The 22943-nt window shown below is 35.2% G+C and overlaps 1 protein-coding gene across 1 annotated transcript in view; it reads left to right on the top strand.

Annotated features, from left to right (window-relative positions):
* SPAG16 (sperm associated antigen 16) overlaps nt 1–22943 on the top strand; it is a 913876-nt gene that overhangs the window by 411240 nt on the left and 479693 nt on the right. Inside the window, exon 11 of the mRNA XM_007187870.2 lies at nt 10560–10703. Coding sequence (XP_007187932.2) covers nt 10560–10703 — 144 coding nt within the window. The remainder of the gene's footprint in view (nt 1–10559; nt 10704–22943) is intronic.

The following is a 22943-nucleotide window of genomic DNA, read 5'->3' on the forward strand; positions in this document are numbered from 1 at the left end:
TATGCCACATCTTCTTTATCCATTCATCTACTGATGACCACTTATGTTATTTCCATATCTTGGCTATTGTAAATAATGCTGCTATGAACATTGGGGTGCATGCATACTTTTGAATTAGTGTTCTTGTTATCTTCAGATATATACTCAGGAGTCGAATTGCTGGATCATATGGTAGTTCAATTTTAAGTTTTTTGGGGAACCTCTATATTGTTTTCCATAGTGGCTGCACCAATTTACATTCCCACCAACAGTTCCAAAAAATTGAAGAGGAAGAAGCACTCTCAAATTCATTCTACAAGGCCACCATTACCCTGATACCAGGAAACTGAGGTTTAGGTATTTTTCCAAGTGCCAGGTCCAGGGTACACAGACCACAGAACCTTTAGGGTAACTATTATATAGAACTCCATTGCCTATACTATTGCTGTGATTGTTTTTAGCCAAAAAAAAAAAAAAAAAGTTTGAACATGGCATCTGAAATCCTTTGTATTTTTGTTAAACTAATAACAAAATAATTTTCATTTGGCAAAAGTATTCTCGAGTAAGAATGATGTTTAATACATTTGCAACTTTGTGTTAGGAATTGTCAGTGCCTAAGTTTACCCAAAATGAACTAAAGAAGTATTTGCCGTGATTATCTACCCACATCATTCTTTTTATCTCCTACAGTGTGAACATTGCTTTAAGGCACCAGAAATATTGATAAAGGTGTGGGGCAGGGGCCAGGGGGACAGCTGATCTGCCATATAAGAGGATGGAAAGATATCAAGTAGATTTAAAATAAGTGAAGTTATTAAATCAGATGAAATTTTACAGGTCACTGGAACCTTATATTGAGAAGAGATAAAGCAGAATGTGCAAGTACACAGAACCAAAGACTCTTACGCATTCTTTTACATCTGTGAGTGAGGTAAAGAGAGGACTTCAGACTTGGGAATTTAAACAAGCAGGGTTAAGGGGTTTACACTACAGCAAATACTTAACCATCTCTCCTGATTGCCCTTGCAGTGAGATTCCCTCTCCTCGCTAAGGACAACAAAACGTTAAAACATAAACAAATTACACACACACACACACAGATACACAGACACAAATATAAGCACATAATACAAAAATAACTGGAGGCAGAGCTTTATGGTATAGGAGAAGCACTGGGTAATTTCCAGAGGGGTCTGTGCTACAGACACTGAGTGCTGCAATAAGAAAAGTAATTTGAGTTATTTATTAAAGGAGGGTTGATTAAGCTGTGTGCTTCAGAGAACTGGGAATGTTGCGTACCTTTTATTTCTCCCACTGAATTTAGTAGAACTCAGGGTAGACAATAAATCATGGTATTGAATATCTGTGCAGTTGCTTCTGTTCTACCTGATTGTAATATTGGGCTGGGCAAAAACAGAAGGTCCAAGGCTTACCTGAAATCGTAGCAGGTTGCTGCTTGGATTGCTCTCTCTGTCCCCTTTTCTTACCCAAAGTGGGTAGTTGGAAATAGAATAGGGAATCAATACATACCTCTTTATTTTTGTTTCTTTCACATGGAGTAGAAGAAGGAAGAGGTCAGTAGCATGTACGATGCAGAGACAAATGGATGCATGGTAATAAAAGACAGATGAAGCAGCATCTTACTACATGGACAATTATCAGGACCCATTTCATATCTGTTTCTTGCTTTTCTTAATCTGCCATTGTGTGGATCCATTTTTGTCTACCTTGTTCCCTTTAGGATTTATGTCCCACCATAGCAAATCTTAGCAGATCTCACTTTGGCCTGATTGGCCATCTAATTCCTCCCCTTAAACTTACACTTTTTATTTTATTCATCAATTCTGGCTGTGTACATCTGGCCTCCAACCCTGAATTCCACTTGTTTGTGTTTTTAAATAGCTTTAGTAAGGTGTTTTTATAATCTCAGTTCTTACTACTGTCCCCTTCATCCGACTCCCTGTTCCTTCCCCCCAGTCCCCTGGAAACTGGTCGGGGCTCACTCACTGGTGCTCTTCAGCTTCCTCTAATATCACCAGCTACACACAGGGAGTGCCAATTAGTTCCCTTCTCTTGTCCCCATCAGTTCTGCCACATGGCCTCTGACACAAATGAGACATGATGATGTAAATTCATTCAGTCTTAGCACATTTTTCAATATAGAAATTGAGACTCAGGACGATTTATGTAACTTACGATAATTTCAATCTATGTCTCTTAAATTCCAAAACTTATTTTGTAAAAAAGTGTTGAATTTTAGTCAGTACTCCTTACTAATAAAGCAGCCATACATAATTCATTTTGGCTTTCTAATTTATTTATCAAACAGGTACCAAAAGAAGTTGTCAAGGGTTAAACATCATCACAATCATCACACTGGCTTGGTGGTTTCTAATAAATTAGGCCAAGTTCAGAACAGACTTTTGTACTATACTTCAATATATAAATGTACCTCAATTCCATGTCTTAAGTGGTAACACTCCAATTATTCCTAGATTATATGTAGCTTATATTTCTAAATATCCTCCTTGAGAAGAGATTTTCATGATAGAGCTCTTACCATGAAGATGTTTGACTTAAGCTTAGAAGAGCATCTACTCTGTGTCACTAATATACTAAGGAAATGGAAAATTCTTATATTTATAACTACACAGAATTGTTGTAGATTGCTGAAACATGAAATAACCAAATAAACTTTATTATTGAAATGGGTTTCTTAAGAATATGAATGTGTAATGTAACTTTTCAAACTTGTTAAACCATAAAGAACTACAGCAATTTCATAACATGAAACAGTGTGTATAAAACTGTGTAGCATAAAATGTTCAGCTGCTAAGTTAGCAGGAATGTTCCAGGAACTATTTTCATAAATCTGGAAGTAGTTGACCTGTTACATTGATCTTCTTTATTCCATTTACCAAAATAGTGGGGCCTGCATTCCTCTGTCTTTGGAGTTTATAAATTTCATTTAGTTGACTCTGTGTATGTTGAAATGGTCTTTCTTTCACATATTAGAACAACTTCTGGAACAACAACTTCTGGAGAAGATGGAAATTATATATTGTTTAGCTTAAGAATATCCTTTCTTAAGGTTTGTTTTATTTAATAAAACAGGAATGAAGTGAAGGAGACAGGATAAATGATATTGCATTTTTTAATGTGAGAAAACAGAAACATAATAAATTTAAATAGCTTTTCTTAAGGTCCCTGATCTTAAGAATTTTAATTTGGGAGATAATTGGGAAACGGCCTGGCTTGTGCACTCACCAAAGTGGGAGCTCCCGCCACGCCATGAAACAAAGATGCCCAGCTATGTAGTTGAGGCGGTAGTATATTTTGCAAGATTATGGGGCTGCATATTTGCATATATGTTGACTTTTCACAAATGATCTTTGAGTGTTGGTGGAAAATCTTTACATTTGTATATGTATTGGGGGAATTCTTCTTATAAAAATACAAATCTACAAATTTCAATGGAGCATTTATTTAAGTATATAGAAGAGGTAACAAAAATAGTATTGCCCTAGAGATGAGCCAGGACACACATACAGTCTTTCCTGCCTCTTCCCTTGCCCATGATTAGGATTAGAACTACCAGCCACGCAGCAAAGCAAGGGGAAGACTATTTGGTACCCTACCCGACTCCAAATTTACTGTACGTATGAGGTTGGAAGAACACTGGACAAGAAAAATAAAAAGGAAGTGTTAGCCTTTATGACTAACTACCCTCTGGGGCATTATTAATAATGCCACAAACTGTGAAAATGCCTCACCTATTTAATAAAAATGAAAGGTAGGTACTACTTTCCAGATCCTGGCAATATAAATCCTATATAGTCTTGAATAAAATCTATAATATTACATTTTTAAACTTAAAGTGCCCAGGAAGTATTAATATTTCATATTTTCACATTTTCTTAGCTGACTTCTGAAAAAGAATGGGACCTGATATCTTATTTTGACAGATTTTTTTCATTGTTTTGTGTACACATTTGTTTTATGGCTTTTAATCCATTTTACTTTGGCACTTTTTTAAAGTACACTTAATAATTTAATATTCTTTATTAGTGAGAAGAACTATGAGTTGACTGTTCCTGAGGATAATGGCAAAAAATATTAATATACTAAAGCGACACCTTTCATAATGACGAGCAGCTGTGTGTTAAATGGATCTAAAGCCATTATACTTAAGTTACTACTGTATACTCCTAGCTACTGTTTTGTTTTTTTTCCTCTTGCTCCCCACTTTCTCATTTTCCACACAGGAGCTGGAGAGATCTTTTAAATAATTATCATTCATATATCGGTCTCCTACTTAAAACTATTCAGTGATATTAGGATAAATTCCAGTCTTTTTTTTCTTAGCCTGTGAAGCCCCATATGATCTGGTCCTTGCTTTCCACCTGCTCTCATCCATCCTCAACACAGTCCTTGCCTCTCTCTGTAGTCACCCTGGCCTTCCTTCTGTCCCTTGAATACACCAGCTCCTTTGAGCCTTAGCACTTTTGCAGGTGTAGTCACCTGTGCCTGAAACCACCTGCCCCTAAATTGTCCTAAAAATGCTTCTTCCTTCTTGTCATTCTGATCTTGGCTAGAATGTCATGTCTTCAGTGAGGACTCTGGTAACCACCTCATCAAAAATAACATTCTTGGGGCTTCCCTGGTGGTGCAGTGGTTACGAATCCACCTGCCAACGCAGGGGACACGGGTTCGAGCCCTGGGCCGGGAAGATCCCACATGCTGCGGAGCAACTAAGCCTGTGTGCCACAACTACTGAGCCTGCGAGCCACAACTACTGAAGCCCGCGTGCCTAGAGCCCGTGCTCCGCAACAACAACAACAAAAAATAACATTCTCCTACAAATCATTGTCATATCACTTTGTTAGGTTTTTCTCATTGCTAGGCTATTCTGCTCAGTCATTTGATTGTTGCTGTGTTTCCCCACATTCACACGTAAGCTCCCTGAGAGTCCTGCTCCTGTCTGTTTTGCATACTGCATCGTAGGCTCTTAATCCATATGTGTTGAAATAAAGAGTAAAAGTTGCATGTTAGAGTGCTTTGTAAATCCTGATGCATACCCAAATACAAGATGCAGTTATTAGCTGAGCAACAGTCTGTATACAACAGATGTTTTGTATATTTTTGTTCTGGTCAGCTGGATAAAAGCATATGCAGTGTGTGACTGTGTGCTATCATTAAGGACGAGTAGATAGTGGTCACCCAGTGTTCACAGGGCACACATTTTGATATTGATTCATTTTCAACCCACTGAGCATCTTCTGTGTTGGAAATAATTAGAGCCTGTGAACTGAAGTGAAGGAAACATTTACAATGCTGAATAACCTAAAGTGAAGACAAGGGTATCTAATTAGTCTTTCTTGTGACAATCTTTTTTTAGATTAATATTCTTCTCTTTGAAAAGTCTAACAGTGGCGCTTATGTCAGTGACTCTGTTGATAATTAATAGTATTCACCATACACCCCCACACATTCCCTCCAAAATATCCTTGTGTAACGCCACTACTGGAAAGAACAATTTCAATTAGAGAGGAGAGCTTCTGAAGTATATATCACGTGGTCTATTATAAGGGATGTGTCCTATTATAAAAGAGAGAAAATCTCTGATAGAACATAATATTTTATGTAACATGCCTGGTATATTGTTTAACAAAACATTTTATGGATGCTTCATCAGGACATGACTTGATTAAGAAGCAGGACTAGTATTCACCCACAGTTTCTTTTTTTGAATCCTTAAGATATTTTCCTGTACTATTTTCACCCTAGTCACAGGCTTATTAACTTAGGAATGAGGTGACAGGGCCTTTGTCTTTGAATCTTGCAATTATAATTAATAGTAAGTTAAAGGGAAGCAGAAAGGTTATATTCAAAGTTTAAAGTAAAATGACTTTGTGGCACTTAGGGCAGGTGCCAGGAAGATATTAAGTAAGAACTCATTATTCTTATTAATTAGAACTTCAGGAAGACATCTTTGAGAAGGAACATCATTTTATGATTAGTTAGAAGAGGGATACCTATTTGTGGACAGAACTTGAGGAGAGGAACTGTGTTGTCTTCATCTCAGTATGACCAGAGCCTTGCAGAGGCCATCCCCAGTGACCAGCAACTACTTGATGCTGCCTGTGTGCATGAAGGCAGAGAGAAGGGTCAGTGTGTACATATTGCCCACTGTTTCCCGCAATACATTACTAAAAACCGCATTATGAAAGAGACCACCACAAAGCTTCCTTATGTTCATGTGTGAAAGTATTATGTGTGGGTCCTCCATTTTTGTCAGAGGATTTAATATCAAATAAAGTACAGCAATGTCTGGTGTCTATCAAAACCACATGGAAACATCATTTTTCTCTAAATATTTACAATTTTAAGGACTAAATTTACTACCTGTGATCTTTAAAAGAGGCATGTGTAGATTATAGAAGTTTACATGAAGGGTCAGGTTACAATGAAGTGCAATAATGTTCAATAATAATAATAATAGCTAATATTTATGGAAAGCTGACCATGCTTAGATGTTGTTCCAACCACTTTACATATACCAGCTTATCCTCACAGCATAATACCCTTATGGGTCAGTTTTAATATTCCCTCCTTATTTGTGAAAAGGAGAGTTACGTAGTTATGGCAGAGACCATATGGTCTATAAGCCTAAAATACTTACTCTCTGGCCCTTTAAGAAAATGTTGTCCAACCTCAGCTTTAGATCATAAGTACTTTTTTTTCCAATCAACTTTGATCTATTTCTCCACCACTCTGAACCTAACCAGTGCCCAACTTCCAGAAAATAAGTGACAATAGATAAAACCTTTCACACATCATTAGAAAAATGACAAAAAAAATTATCAGTGTTTTTGAATTTCAAGATGCATCTCAGTAAATTCCCTAGATAAAAATAAGACAATCTTCAGCTTGGCTTCTTCTCCAATGTTATCTAAAAAAAGGAAAGGGTTGAGGTTCTGAGCTCACTTTCCAGAGAGACATGGACTCTGGAGACAGTCTGCTCAAATTCATGTCCTCCCTCTGCCACTTCCTGGCTTTATGACCTTGAGTAGATCATTTAACCTCTCTGTGCCCCAGTTTCCCTATCTGCAAAATGGGAATAATAATAGACCTAACTCATCGGGGCATTATGACCATTAAATGAGTTAATGTATGCAATTTGGAGGTCAGGAACTGACTCCTATAAATTGTAAGTTATTTCTCCCACTTTTCAACTTCTTTAAAAGACTGATTTAGAGATAAATAGAATGATGAAAGTTGAGGCCTGAATATACTGGGAAAATTCTCAATGAATTAAATGCCCATGGAATCAATGCTTATTAAATATCCTTCTACATTTATGCTTTATCTTTTCTTTACAGAGAATATTTATTTATTCTTTGAAGAGTGCTGTATGAAAATAGGTGAATAAAACATTAATGCCCTCTGATAACTTAAAGTATAATACAAGGCTCATAATATTAGCACAAGAGAACAAATTAATGAGTTTATTAAGTGCAACATGTAGTATACTAGCACAAAAGCCTTTGTAGATCAGAATGTACAAGGGGTGCTACTCTTATAGGGTTTCTCTTATAGGACCAGAGCATTTTATTGTAAAGAGTAGGGTCCTCTTTTTAAGACTGTTATGTCAGGTGGTACCCAGCTCTGATATATACACTGAAAATTCCTAGATGTGTTCTTTAACTCAGGACTTAATAATGATTAAATGACTTAAACATTTACTGGGAATGATATCTCCCATCTCTGTTACAAGAATTATTGATATTTACAGTACACACATATAAATAATAAACTATGAAAGACTGACACTAAGTAAAAATGTCTAAATTCATGATCCTCAAATTCAGACCATCCTGGATTCAAAGTCAGCCTCCATCTATTATCAAACTTGAGCAATTTACATAATGTCGCAACCTCTGTTTACTTAGTCATAATATAATAAAACTAACTGTACTGAAGTAAGTCCCCCCCGTCAGACATATGACAAGTATGAACTGAATAGCTAATATATCCCAGCCACTGTTGGGGGTGAGTATACAGCAAGTACACAACAAACAAACAGACATAAACCCTTGCCCTCGTGAGCTTTCTTTCTACTTGCTGTGAGAATTAAGGATTTAGTACAAATTCTGATGCACATTTAGTTCTCAAACAATGTTGGATATTATTATTGTTAATTGATGATGGAGAGAAGGAGGAGGATTTCAGACACCAGTGCCTCATTATGGAGTTGATAATGACACTCAACTTCACTAAACTTCTGTATCTGGGGGAATATTTCTGGTCCGTGGCCCCTGACCTGTGTTCTCCATCTTGATCATCTCCCACAGGGGATGATCAGAATCAGAATCTGCAATTCTTGACTGGGGATCTTTATCACTATGACCCAGTCTTTGCTGGTGCACTTATTCTGTGACTAACTCAGAAACAAGTACTTGTTAATTGATTCTTACGAGAGCATTAAATTCCCTTCTATACACGCTGGAAATATTTCTAATCACTTAAAGACCATTTCATAGATGATGTAAATTATACTTTTTAAAGAATAAAATATCAGTGTTTGCCTGAAACTGGTCCAGAACAATTAGGAAAAAAAGTCCTATGTAATGTTAGAAAAGAAATATATGCATAGAGAAACCTGAGAGTGTGATTAGTATGATCAGTTCTCGGGAAGTTCGGGTGTTATGGAGGGGCCCTCAAAGTAGAAGGGTTCAGAAGAGTCTGGAAAAACACTTCCAAAACTGATTAACCAACAATAGGTTTGTGTTTATCTTTTTTTCCTTAACTTCTACAAGTAGCTTCCCCCACAAAAGTCATTTTGGAAACTTTTCTTTCAAAGTTCGTAAAGACATCAATGATTTTAGTTATCTTCACGTAAAGAGGGTAATTTATCATCTAGTCAAGTGTGCATGTGTCTGCCCGGAAAGCTGTGAGCTAACATACATCATACTCAGTAGCTTCAAGGGTTTGGTTTGCCTTCTTAGGTGTGTTTGAATATAGAATTCATTTCAATATGACATTTTTTTACCTCTCATCATATTTTTCTTCTAATTAAGTTCTATAAATGTATCCTCTCCCCAGTTTGAGCTGTAATAAATTCCTTTCCTGAACTGGCCTTCTGAAAGTCACAAACCAACATTATGATGAATTACAAAATGAATAATTTCCCTTCTACTATGCTTATTTTGAGCAGCAAAGTGCTAGAGAAAAGGGAAACTGTTTCACTAGAAAGAAGGCCCTGCTCATAATAGTTAACATGCCTGTGAGTTGAACAGTTCCAACACTGACCCCAGCAGATTTCCAAAACTGGATAGGTCTAATGGAAGGACATGATTTTTCAGCTCAAAATTCTGGGATTTAATGGTATTATTGGAAGGGATCCATAAGGAGAAAAGTTTTGCTCTCATGTAAGCCCTGGAGTTCCTCATGTAGGTATGGACCCAGACCATGATTTCTTTGGGAAGTTGATTTCCTAAAGTCTTTTTTGCAGAAGAAGGGAACAGTGCCATTCATAGAATGGACTGTGGGAGAAATGAATGTGTAATTCTTATTTTTTAAGTCATTATTTGTTTCACTTCACTATATAGGCAAGTAAATGCATTATGTCTTTGATTTGAGATGGCTATGTTGAAGCTGAACAATTTGTTGCTAATATTTAGGCTGGTATTTTAATAGGTACCTAACATTGGGCACATTCGTTCCCATTACATTGTACATGAAACGCTGTATAAATAAGATTAAAGCATTGCCATAGATAAAATATCAGGCATTAACCTTTGAGACTCTTGATTTTAGAATGGATTAGCTTCAATAAATAAATAAACAGCCACAATGATCACAGTCTGGTTCAAATAATACTGCTCAATGTGTTAATCATTAATTTTACATACTTCTTTCTCAATTCCCTCTATGCCTTTATAGAGTGGGAATTGTCTTTTGCATCCTGAATTCATTACTGTAATTTGTGTACTGTGCATTGACTGAAGCAAATTTAAGTGACATATTAGTGCAGAATTTGAGCTCCTTTTCTTTGTGTAGATAGTGGACCATGGAGTTAATGTTTCATTTATAGAATTTATTATAGAGCTATGATAATGTGGTTATGATTCATGATCTTTTCCTGGATAATGCCTGATTTAAGATATACTATAGTCTGAACAGAAGTTTGCTTTTGTATAATAAGCATGGCTACTGGTCCAAATATCCTAACACCAAATTTTCATTGGCATAACTTTTCCTCCCTGAAAGAAAAAAAACAGAATTATTGTTTCAAACCAGAATTAGACATGAGCATTCACCTAAATCAACCATCCCATTTTTCAAATGAGGAATCTGAGATCCAGTGAAGTTAATTAGATTGATGCCATTCAAGAAGCCATGAGCTAGAGCTATAGCCAGGATGTCGAACCTGGCTCTTCTGGCTTCTGAGCCAGCATTCCGAGTAAGCCATCCTGCCTGGCTGAAATGGATAATCCCTGCCGTTTCATTTGTTCCCAGTATGAAACCATTCACTGTTACCTCCCCATAACTACCTTTTCTTCTCTTTCCCTGTGTAGCATCGCCACGCACCCCCACAAAGACATCCTCGTCTCCTGTGGGGAGGACCGCGTCTGGAAGATGGTGGGGCTCCCCAAAGGCAATGTGCTTCTCACAGGATTGGGCCACACCGACTGGCTTTCGGATTGCTGCTTCCACCCCAGGTCAGTACACACAACTCCCAGAGACAGCCTGATCTCTCCAGGAATGCACTTGTTTACACTGTGTCTTCACTCTGCTGGCTTTTATTTATTTATTTTTCTTAAACCACTTTATTGAAGTGTGAATAGGTGTACATCTTTAATGTATACAACCTGATAAGTTTGGAGTTAAGTATACATCCTTGAAATCATCACTACAGTCTATACCATAAACATATCTATCATCTCCAAAAGTTTCTTCCCATCCACTTTATTTTATCATCATCATCATCATTATAAAAACACTTAACGTAAGATCTACCTTCTTAGCAATTTTTTAAGTATTCAGTAAGTATCATTTGCTGTAGGCTCTGTGCTGTACAGTAGATCTCTAGGACTCTCTCGTCTTGTATAAATGAAACTTGAAACTTTGTACTGCCACTTTTCTCTCTGCAACCCCACCTCTTCCACTGAATTTTGAAATGTCTAGATAAATGCTCCTTTGGCTTTCCTTATATTGACTTTAGATTGATTGCTTTTGATGTTTAGTACATGTAAAACGTAGTCCACATGCTGATGCGTTTAAAAAGAGTGATAAGCTTCCCAGGACAAGCATTAGAAATGCTCCTTGTACTCGTAAGCTCTGAAAAGGCACATGAATTTCAATAATGCATATCAATGTTTACTTTGCCTGTGTTAATCTTGCATGATTTCCTTTTAGAATTAAGTTTTCTACCAAAAAGGATCAGGAGTCAGGGATCAATTTCTTTAAAACTTTCAATGATACTCAAGACATTAAAGAAAATAAAGCAGAACAGAAAGCAATGAGCCCTGTAATTTTCAGGATTCACTGAATTTTTGTACCAAAAGAACCGGGGCACAGAAGGAAAGACATTGTTAAACACACATATACATTATTCTGGTGGCAGGAAGCTCTGCCCACAGTTGCTTGTGGTCAACTGCTATCCCTAATCCCAACTGTCTTCTCTTATTCAACATTATGCTTAACATTTGTTAAGCATCTGGCTGTATCTGGCTCTTTCTAACAGTCTCTGGTCTAACTACTCTTGGAGATGCATAGTCCTTAGTGCAACTTCTCAACCATTCCATTGGGAAATTTTGGTCTTAGGAGGACATTATTGATTTATTTATTTTTTGTTTTCACAAGACGTTTTTTTCTCAAACCATCTTTGTCTTATCCTTAGTATGAATGTCGATGAAATTAGATTGAAATAAAAATAACTAAATTGTTCAGAAATTTGTGTGTTCATGAGAAGAGTAAACTAATTTTTTAATTTTAATTTTTGAAAATGTTTTTAAAATATAATTTTATCTTTGGTACTAAATGTTTGAATTTAATTTTTGAACATGTAACGTGTTCTGTATCTGGTATGTGGATAAACGAATCTGCACTGCCTCTCATGTCTCAGGAACATAAAGCCCATCTTGCAAGCAGAGACAACACAATTAGAAGTGTAGCCTATCACTTCTGTAGCTGCTGGGCATACTAATCAGATTTCTATAATACCCTGTCACCATGACAACCCGTGACTCTGAAATTTTCTCATTAGTGTTTGACCAGCACCTGGTCCTTTTAATAGATCTTCCTGTTTTCCCAGTCAATTACTGAAATTAAAATGAGGTGAAATACATCATTATTCACTCATAGTATGAATTTACATTCAGTACTTTCTTTGGCAGAATTTTAGTAAAATGCAGCCATACTCCTTTTTTTCTAGTGCATGTGGGATAAAAATAATGGGAGAAAATACATTTAGCTATATGTGTTTTAAGTAAGAGATAATGAATAGCAAGTGTTCCATTTGTAGAATTGGTGAAAATAATAAATGATTATTAGAAACAACGACAAAAAAGCTCTTTTTTATTTGGAGTAGAGATCGGTTCTGAAGGAGTTTATATTTCAGGCCTCAGACATTTTATAATGCTTACTGTATGTAAATCAACACCGAAGACCATACATTATGGACTATAATATATATCATATATGCATATGTATACATACATAATATTTATTCCTTAAAAGTTGTTTCTGAAACTTAAATTTGTGATATTTGATTTTTATTTTTGCTTAGGTAATTTGGTTGGTAAAAAAATAATTTATTGTTAAAGATAATATTTTTCCTATTTATATACTCATCTATAATCAAAGAATCAAACATAAAATAAATTTGATTCAAATATGACACTTTAATCTGCAGTTGGATCTTTGATTAATAAATGCAGTCAGTCTTCCTCAGAGCCCATCTTTGTGATTAGCTTGATTCTGCTCCCTTGGATGAGGTCCAGAGTAGACACATTATAATGTGACACCTGCCTAATTCCTCTGCTCTTCACGTAGAAAAATAAACTCTTACATTTTCTTTACTTTATTTTTAATTGCAGTTGTTCCTAGTTGAGTGTTTTCTGTAACTTCCAGTTGTATGTATTCCTGATTACTATGGCATTCGAGCCACTGTGTCTCCTGCCACAGTGACATAATTCAGATTTCTTTTGGGGATCAAACCCACTTGATATGACAGTGGTATATACACTGAGTGACCCAAATCAGTCTTATTTCCCTTGTCATAACGGACACCTTCAATACATAAACAACAAACACAACAGGCATAATAATATTAATATCAGGCAAAAGAGGACTAACAGAAAAAAGTTAAACTGGGAGGGTTAACTAAATATCACTTGAGGATCAGATAATATGATGTTGAAATATATAAAACAAAGCTCGTAAATAAAAGAAAATTCTGATGAAAGTATAGTCATCAGAGTCAAAGACTTCAAAGTATATCAGTTTTTAATATGTCAAATAAACAAAGTTACAGTGGAATTAGAGAAATTAATAAAATAGCAAGTGTATTTAGTATTATATATTGAACTTTATACTTTATGAAGAGAGATTGTAGATTCTTTGAAATCATTCATTGTTAGGTTTTTAAAAATATATAACTCTTAAACCACAAATTTAACATAAATGAATTCTTCAGAATAACAAATATACAAACTAAAGTTTGTGAGCAAGATTCAATAGTAAAAGAAAATAAATCAATAACTGAAATATAATGAAATCTGAATTATTAAAAAGTAAATGAATATTGGGTCAGAGAACTATAAACGGTTATTACCTAGTTGATAAACAGTCCCAAACACAATACTTATCAAACTTACGAGATGTAACCAGAATTGTGTTCAGAGTAAAATTCATCACTTTGACAGTTTTATTTTTAAATGAAAAAATAGAAAATAAGTGAATTATGAATTTAAATTAAAAAGTACAACTGGTCAACAAATATAGAAAAGCAAAGAATGGATAAGTGAAAAGTAGAAATGAATGAATTAGAATAAAAAGAGTACATTTATATTAATCCAAAAGTTTGTTTTCAAGGAAAAATAATAAAATAAGGAACTATAATATTGAAATAAGTAGATAACTCAAAAAAAGAAAAAATACATGTAGGAAACAGAAATATTAACCTTAGCAATTTGGAAAGAGTTAAAACCACAAATACAGAGATTAAAAAAAATATATGTTTGGAATTCTTGATAAAATAATAGATTTCTATGAAAATAAGCATTACCAATATTGAATCAAGATGGAGCAGAAACCCAGAATAGATTAATAACAGTGGAAGAAACTGAGTTCTAGAAGCTCTGCTTTTCACTCCCATCTTCTGAAGTTTTATGACTGAGTTTTAAAAACTTTATTTAAAAGAAACAAGATAAATTTTTAGGTTCATTGAATTTTCTGAGGACAAGAAAAAAAATGAAATTTTACTACTGGTTTCACAAACATAGCAAAAACATAATTTTAGATTGGGCAAGTGTAGTACCCCCGCCACAACTCTAGGCCCTTTTCACAATTATAGATGCAAAACTTTTAAAGAGAATGCAGAAAATAGGATTCCGTTGTATGTTTAAAAAGAGCAGTATACAATGACCAAGTAAGATTTGTACTTGAAAAGCATGGAATATGTAAGTGATCCAACTATGAGGACATCATATTATAAATTATACTAATAGTTAACATTCAAAGTTACTTTCAAGTTGTTGGGTAAAAATCTAGCATCTATACTTAAGACACAGATGTTTGCAAATATTATTAAGCCCCATGTGTTGGAATTGACAAGGAGAATGGCTTTTGGAACAGCCGGGAACTAAGAAGGTCTGGCAGGTGAGTGTAGAATCTGGATGCCATGGAGTCGGATGGGTCAGACGAGGAATGGGTATTCACGGGTAATAGAGCAAAGTGGGGAACATAAAACCAAACAGGCAAAAATACCTAAAATCCAAATAGAAGCAAGGCCTCTTTGTCTAAGCCTTCGGTAGCTATGCAAGCACTGTTACTTGTCCAGTTGGTATTTATTCTCAATAAATGTTAGCCACATTTTTTTTTCCTAATGATAATGGTTATATTTTATTAAAATATTTTCAACACTGAAATTTTATAACATATTTATAAGTTAAAAAATAAAATGTATGTGGAAAACTTTTAACTATAAACACTATACAAATATTATACAGACTCTGCAAATTGAAGGCAATTTAAAACTCTTACTGCAAAGGCTGTATTCTTTTAAAATAACACTATACACATAACTAAATCATTGTCATCTATTGTTTACAGTACAATTGGTTTTGATTGCATCTAAGTTTTTAAGTTCCTTAGTAGAATTTGTGAATCAAGACACTTTTTTAGGAATGACATGGGTAACTAATCACTGTAGAACCATCTATTATTACATATTTACCACTAGATGGCGATCATACAGTGGTAAGGTAAAGCACCCTTTGCATTTACTGGGTAGACTGATGAACTGGCTGTTGAAAGTGATTCATTGGTTGCTGAAAATGATGAAGGGGTGGAGCAATGCAGAGAATGTGCATTGGTGCTGCCTTTGCACTGTTGAAAGAATGAAATGTACAATGCCAAAAAGCAGGAACCTTAAGCATAATCCTGCGCAAGGTAGACGTCATGCTCTAAACTGCTAAAACATGGAATCAGAGTTTCAAGTTGCCCAAATTAGAATCCTACCTTCACCTTTGCTAGTCCTGTCAGTTTTCTTGTCTGCAAAATGGATGTAATAATGATATATACTTTGTGGGTTAATTATGAAGGCTAAATTCTATCATATATGAAAAACACAAGTTCTGTTGCCTGGCACCCATATGCTCAAGAAATGTTACCTATTATTTTTTATTCATTGATAGGTATGTTGAGAACTTAGATCAGAAATTTTTATAAAACTGGTAGCCTTGAACACAGTGGGTTAGGAAGGAAAGACTATATTGTGATGTCTGGGTTACACCAAGCTAGAATTAGAAGAATGCTCTCAAACCATGAAACATTTGAGGATCATGTCTGAAGGTCTTACCAAGTTAAAAATAAAATCATTTATAAACTGAAAAACAAATATAATTAATGCAAAAAGATGTATGTTACTCATCTGTCCTTAGCCCTTAAAAATGTGTCTCTTTAAAAATTGTACCAAGAAGCTCATCGTATTTTGCTTTTACAGAAGAGAGAAAGAATTCTGCATATTTCCTTTTTTTTAGGTTCTAGAAGGAAAATAATTGGCTAGAAACACCAAAAAAATTACTTTTTGAAATAAAAAGTATTTAAATTGAAAGCATTTAAAAATAAAATATTTTTGTTGTTTTTGAGGAAAGTAAAGCACGTAATGTTTGACCTGCTCTGTCCACAGGCATGTATTATTATTGTTGGCCCATTTAGACTAGCTTTGGGCAATTGAAACAGAGTTGTATATCAATCTCCGGGTTAATATTAATAGATCAATAAAACATACGCTACACTACCTTAATAATACATCATTTGGTCTTTACCTCATAAAGGAGGACTGCTCAATGACAGTAACATGGTTTTGAATGTAAATACAATGTCCAGTTCTCTGGTACTTGAGGTTGCATTTTCTTTGATATGAGCACAGCTTATTACGTGAAACAGCATGTATCTTCCCAGATATCTCTATAAAATGAAAGTAGTTGGGATTAGTGGTTTAAACAATTTCACAGTGCTGCATTTTTTTTCCTGATCTCACTGCCTGAGACAGAAACAGAGCTGACAGCATCCTGTTAAACATAACTTCTACCCTTATAAGCTGATTTATGAATTTGTGAGTAAATGGGTCTCTACAAAATCCCTCATATTCTCTGTTTGTGGTACAAGCTACCTGTTCATATATTTATACAGTGCCTAAAACCATAGTATGAAAGCTCTCTGACAGGTATATCGTTTAGTTATTAAAAAATAGAAGCATGGTTAACCGTTTTATTTTCTATAAACATAAAGCCAAGAGTTCAAATTTCAAAAGATAATGAAGGGATTGACGTACCATTTCCCTAAGATTGTGATGTTCTGAGCTTCAGAGGTAGATACTTTCATAATCCGGAAACCTCAGTAGATTTTTACCAAGATAATTTTGAGATATACCTATTAAATAATAAAATTCCACTTTATATTCTTTGAAGAGGTGTATGTTATGCTTCTTAATATAGTTCTTAATATAGTTTGTCACCTGTATGTGAAGAGGCTAAGCATAACAACATACTTCTTTAAATGTTTTTCTGGTGTAATTCTAAAAGTAATACATGATCACCATAGAGAAAAGTGTTAAGAAAATAAAAATTTCCCATAGTCTCACAACTCAGTGCAAACTTGGAGAGACTGCCCAAGGGCTGTCCTCGGGCAAGTGGCAGAATCTGGTTCTACATATAAGAAGCACCTTCTAAAGTCAGCCTTGTTTTCATGTGTCAGTGTGACAAAGAACCAGGTAGGTCATTTTATTTAATCTCGGAGAGCCTCAGTTGGTCATTTGAAAATGGGGATTACCTACTTATAAGCTTTTCATGAAGAATGCATGAGAAAATCTATCTAAAACATTTAGCAACCCTGGGCTCAGAGTAAGCATTTGGTAAAAGTAGCACTGTTGGAATTGTTTGGCAGATTCTAGTCGAGAATTCTAGTCCTCTGAAACCAATATTGTCTCCAGGTCTATTGGCCTGTCTCTCTCTTTCTAGCAAGAAAAAAAAGAAAAAAAAAATCTGAGGAATACTATAAGCTTATTTAGGGCAGGGTCTATATCTTATTCATCTCTGTATCCTTGGGGCATAGCTTATCAATTGAAACATTATAGGGAATCAATAAATATTTAACTAAAATGAACAGAGTAGAAGATAATAGACCAGGAATATGACCACTTTCTCTCATACTCTTGGTAGTATCATGTGATTATATGGATATACGCGCAAACATACACATGCATACACACACGCACCACTTGTTACCACTGAGATCGCTTTATCATAGGAACTTAAAACCTAATATTAGTCCTTCATTTGACATAAAAACCCTAAAATATAAAATCTTCTCTGAATAATATTACACTGAGGATAAATTTCAGTCAAAAGTCCAATCATTCGGGGAAGAACTTCAAAAATCTCTCCTTCATAAAAACAGAGAGAACATTGGCAAAAATTGTCACAATCAACTTTTTCAGAACTCTAGAAATTAACCAAGCATGGACCAATTAATGGAGCATTTATTAAAGAAAAATTACTGCACCCGAGTAAGAATGTGACCTTTTTCACGTTTTAACTTGCCCCATCCCCATCCCTTTCTTTCCCCAACTCTGCAGTAGTCTTGAAAACCAACTGCTTCACAACCATGGTAGCAAGTAGCAGAGCAGAACAAGTTTGAAAAGCTCCACAAAGCCCCATTCTCAGAGAAATGTCACTATATGAACTTTCAAGAAACCCCCTGGAAACCCCTATTTGCAGGGCCCTATTTGTTTTTATTTGACCTGAGTCAGGGCTTACTTTGTGTGAATGGACTATTTTCCAGGGCATTTGTAGCAAACAATCAGCAGTACATGTTTAATATTGCAGCTGCCTGAGGTAACAATAACAGTTAAGCAAACAAGAAGTTAAGCAAAATTCTTAAACAGAAAACCTAGATAATTAAATGTCCATAGGGAGCATTGAAACACTATCATGTTCCTAGGAATATCAACGGACACATGCATTTGAAGGGCATGCTCAGGAAAGACTTGAGAAGGGTCTAATCTCTCACAGCTGGCTGAGCTGTGAAGTTCAGCTCAAGCAGGAAGTAAAGGCTAAGTAAGGCAGAGTTGCGAATTTCCGAATTTCTGGAGTGTTGAACATGTGCCCCAACAGAGCCAGTCAACAAAGACTGGATGACTCATTCGTTCAAGGCATTTAAACATCACCTGTTTAATCATTAACGAAACAGGCAGACTTCTTTGACCCCACACAACAAAGAATATAGACTTTATTGAATTACTTCAGGAAAATCACTAAAAACAGCAACAACAAACCCTGGAGAGGAGGAAATCTCATTTATAGACTTTGCACATTGTACTATTTAAAATGTCAGGTTTTCAAAAATGACAAAAAATTGAAAGCATGAAATAAAGCTGGACAAGATGCTGCAGAATCTGTAAATATGTTAAATAACAAGTTGGAATGAAAATTGCAGAGGGAATTAAGATAATCAGCTGACTTTAAAAAGATTACCCTGGATTATCCAGGAGGGTCCAATGTAATCACAAGCCTCCTTGAAATGTGAAAGAGGAAGGCAGAAGGGTCAGAGAAAGAGCAATGTGATGCCATGTGTTGTGAGAAAGAGCTGCTCGCCTGGAGACACCAGAAAGAACCAGCCCTTTTGATATCTTGACTTCAGCCCAGTGACACTTGTTGCAGAATTTTGGCCTCCAGAATTAGAAAATAATAAATTCATCTTATTTTATTTCCACTGTTTGTGGTCATTCGTTACAGCAGCAAAAAGTAAATACACATATCTTGTACTACTATTGTTAAATTTATTCCTAAGTATTTTAACCTTTTTGATGCTATTGTAAGTGAAAATGTTTTCTTAATTTAATTTTCAGATTGTTCAGTCCTAAGGTACAGAAATACAGTTGATTATTGTATATTGATCTTGTATCAATATACAATCTCATTTATTAATTTTAATATTTTTAGTAGATTTCTTAGAATATTCCCTATATTTTATCTTGGCATGTTATCTCTGAGGATAGTGTTCCTTTTCCAGTATAGATACCTTCTACTTCTTTTTCTTATCTAATTATTCACCTAAAGCCTCTAGAACAGTGTTGAATATGCATGGTAAGAGGAGATGTCTTTGTCTTATTTCTGATCTTAGGGGGAAAGTTTTCCATCTTTCATCACTAAGTATGTGTTAGCTATGAATTTTGTGTAGATGTATTTGTCAGGTTGAGGAAGTTCCCTTCTGTTCCCAATTTGTTGAGTGTGTTTCTCACAAAAGGGTATTGGATTTCATTAAATGCTTTTTCTGCCACTATTGAAATGACTATATAGTTTTTGTCCTTTATTTTATCAATATAGCGTTTTACATTGATTGACTTTTGTATGTTGAATCAACTTTCCATTCCTGGAATAAATACTAGTTGGTCATGGTATATAACGCCTTTTAAAAAAATTGGTTTATAACATTATATAAGCTTCATGTGTACAAATTATATTTTGACTTCTGTATACTCTACAGTGTGCTCACCATCAAAAGTCATTTTCATCCGTCAACAGTTGACCCCTTTACCTATCTTGCCCTTCCTTCACTTCTCTTCCCCTCTGGTAACACTACTCTGTTCTGTATCTATATGTATGTTTTTGTTTAGTTTATTTAATTTGTTTATTTAATATGCCACATACAAGTAAAATGATATGGTATTTCTCTGTCTTATTTCACTTAGCATAATACCTTCAAGGTCCATCCATGTTGCCTCAAATGGCAAGATTTCACATTTTTATGGCTGAGAAGAGTTCCATTGTATGTATATACCACATCTTCCTTACCCATTCATCCCATCAGTGGACACTTAGGTTTTTTCCATATCTTGGCTATTATAAATAATGCTGCAGTGAAAATAGGGGTGGATATATCTTTTTGAGTTAATGTTTTCATATTCTTCAGATAAATACTCAAAAGTGGAATAGTTGGATCATATGGTAGTTATACTCTTAATTTTTTGAGGAATCCTCATACTGTTTTCCATAGTGACTGCACAAATTTACATTCCCTCTGACAGTGTATGAGGTTTCCTTTTTCTCCATATCATCTCCAACAGTTGTTATTTCTTGGCTTTTTGGAAACCCTTTTATTATGTTGCTGGATTCAGTTTGCTAGTTTTTGTTGAGGATGTTTGCATGTATATTCACAAGAGATATAGATTATAGTTTTCTTGTGATGTCTTTGTCTGGTTTGGGAATCACTGGAATACTGGCTTCACTGAATGAGTTGGGAAGTTTCCCTCATATTTTTTGGAAGAATTTATAAAGGATTAGTGTTAATTCTTTAAATATTTGGCAAAATTCATCAGTGAAGCCATCTGGTTCTAGCCTTTTCTTTGTGGAATACTTTTTATTACTAATTCAATTAGAGGATTTTTTTTTCATTTCACCTAGATTATCTAATTTGTTGCCATATTGTTGCTATATTTATTACAGTGTTGTTCATAGCTTCCTGTATCATCATTTTTAATTCTGTAAATTCGGTAGTGATGTCCCTTTCTTCTTTTTTTTTTTAATTGACGTATAGTTGATTTACTGGTATGTTGTGTTAGTTTCTGGTATACAACAAAATGATTATACACATGTTCTTTTTCATATTCTTTCCCATTATGCTTTATTACAGGGTACTGAATATAGTTCCCTATGCTATACAGCAGGACCTTGTTGTTTATTTTATATATAGTAATTTGTATCTGCTAATCCCAAACTCCTATTTATCCCTCCCCTACCCCCTTTCCCTTTGGTAACGTTTGTTTTCTAGGTCTGTGAATCTGTTTCTTTTTTGTAAATAAGTTCATTTGTAATATATTTTAGATTCCACATAAAAATGATATCATATGGTATTTGTGTTTCTCTTCTGACTCACTGCACTTATATGATAATCTCTAAGTCATCCATGTTGCTGCAAATGGCATTATTTCATTCTTTTTTAGGGCTGTGTAGTATTCCATTATATAGATATCACATCATCTTTATCTGTTCACCTGCTGATGGACATTTAGGTTGCTCCATGTCTTGGCTATTGTAAATAGTGCTGCTGTGAACATTGGGGTGCATGTATCTTTACAAATTAGAGTTTTCTCTGGATATATGTCTGGAAGTGGGATTTTTGGATCCTATCACAACTCTATTTTTAGTTTTTTAAGGAACCTCCATACGGTTTTCCCTAGTGGCTGCACCAATTTACATTCCCACCGATAGTGTAGGAGGGTTCCCTTTTCTCCACACCCTCTCCAGAATTTGTTATTTGTAGACTTTTTAATGATGGCCATTCTGACTGCTGTTAGGTGATACCTCATTGTAGTCTTTTTTTTTTAATTTACTTTTTATTTTTGGCTGCGTTGGGTCTTCGTTGCTGTGCGTGGGCTTTCTCTACTTGCGGCGAGTGGGGGCTACTCTTCATTATGGTGTGCGGGCTTCTCATTGTGGTGGCTTCTCTTGTTGCAGAGCACGGGCTCTAGGCACACAGGCTTCAGTAGTTGTGGCACATGGGCTCAGTAGTTGTGGCTTGCTGGCTCTAGAGCACAGGCTCAGTAGTTGTGGCGCATGGACTTAGTTGCTCCGCAGCATGTGGGATCCTCCCGGGCCAGGGCTCGAACCCGTGTCCCCTGCATTGGCAGGCAGATTCTTAACCACTGTGCAACCAGGGAAGTCCCCTCATTGTAGTCTTGATTTACATTTCTCTAATAATTAGTGATGTTGAGCATCTTTTCATGTGCCTGTTGGCCATCTGTAAATCTTCTTTGGAGAAATATCTATTTAGGTCTTCTGCCCATTTTTTATTGTGTTGTTTGTTTTTTTGTCATTGAGTTTTATGAACTCTTTGTATATTTTGGAAATTAAGCTCTTGCTGGTCACATTGTTTGCAAATATTTTCTCCCATTCCATAGGTTTCCTTTTCATTTTATGGTTTCCTTTGATGTGCAAAAGCTTGTAAGTTTGATTAGGTTCCATTTGTTTATTTTTGCTTTTATTTCTATTGCCTTGGGAGAGTGACCTAAGAAAACATGGCTATGATTTATGTCACAGAATGTTTTGCCAATGTTCTCTTATAGGAGTTTTATGGTGCCATGTCTTATATTTAACTCTTTAAGCCATTTTGAGTTTATATTTGTGTATGGTGTGAGGGAGTGTGTAGCTTCATTGATGTACATGCAGCTGTCC

Source organism: Balaenoptera acutorostrata, chromosome 8, assembly GCF_949987535.1.
Source record: "Balaenoptera acutorostrata chromosome 8, mBalAcu1.1, whole genome shotgun sequence".
Lineage (NCBI taxonomy): Eukaryota > Metazoa > Chordata > Mammalia > Artiodactyla > Balaenopteridae > Balaenoptera > Balaenoptera acutorostrata.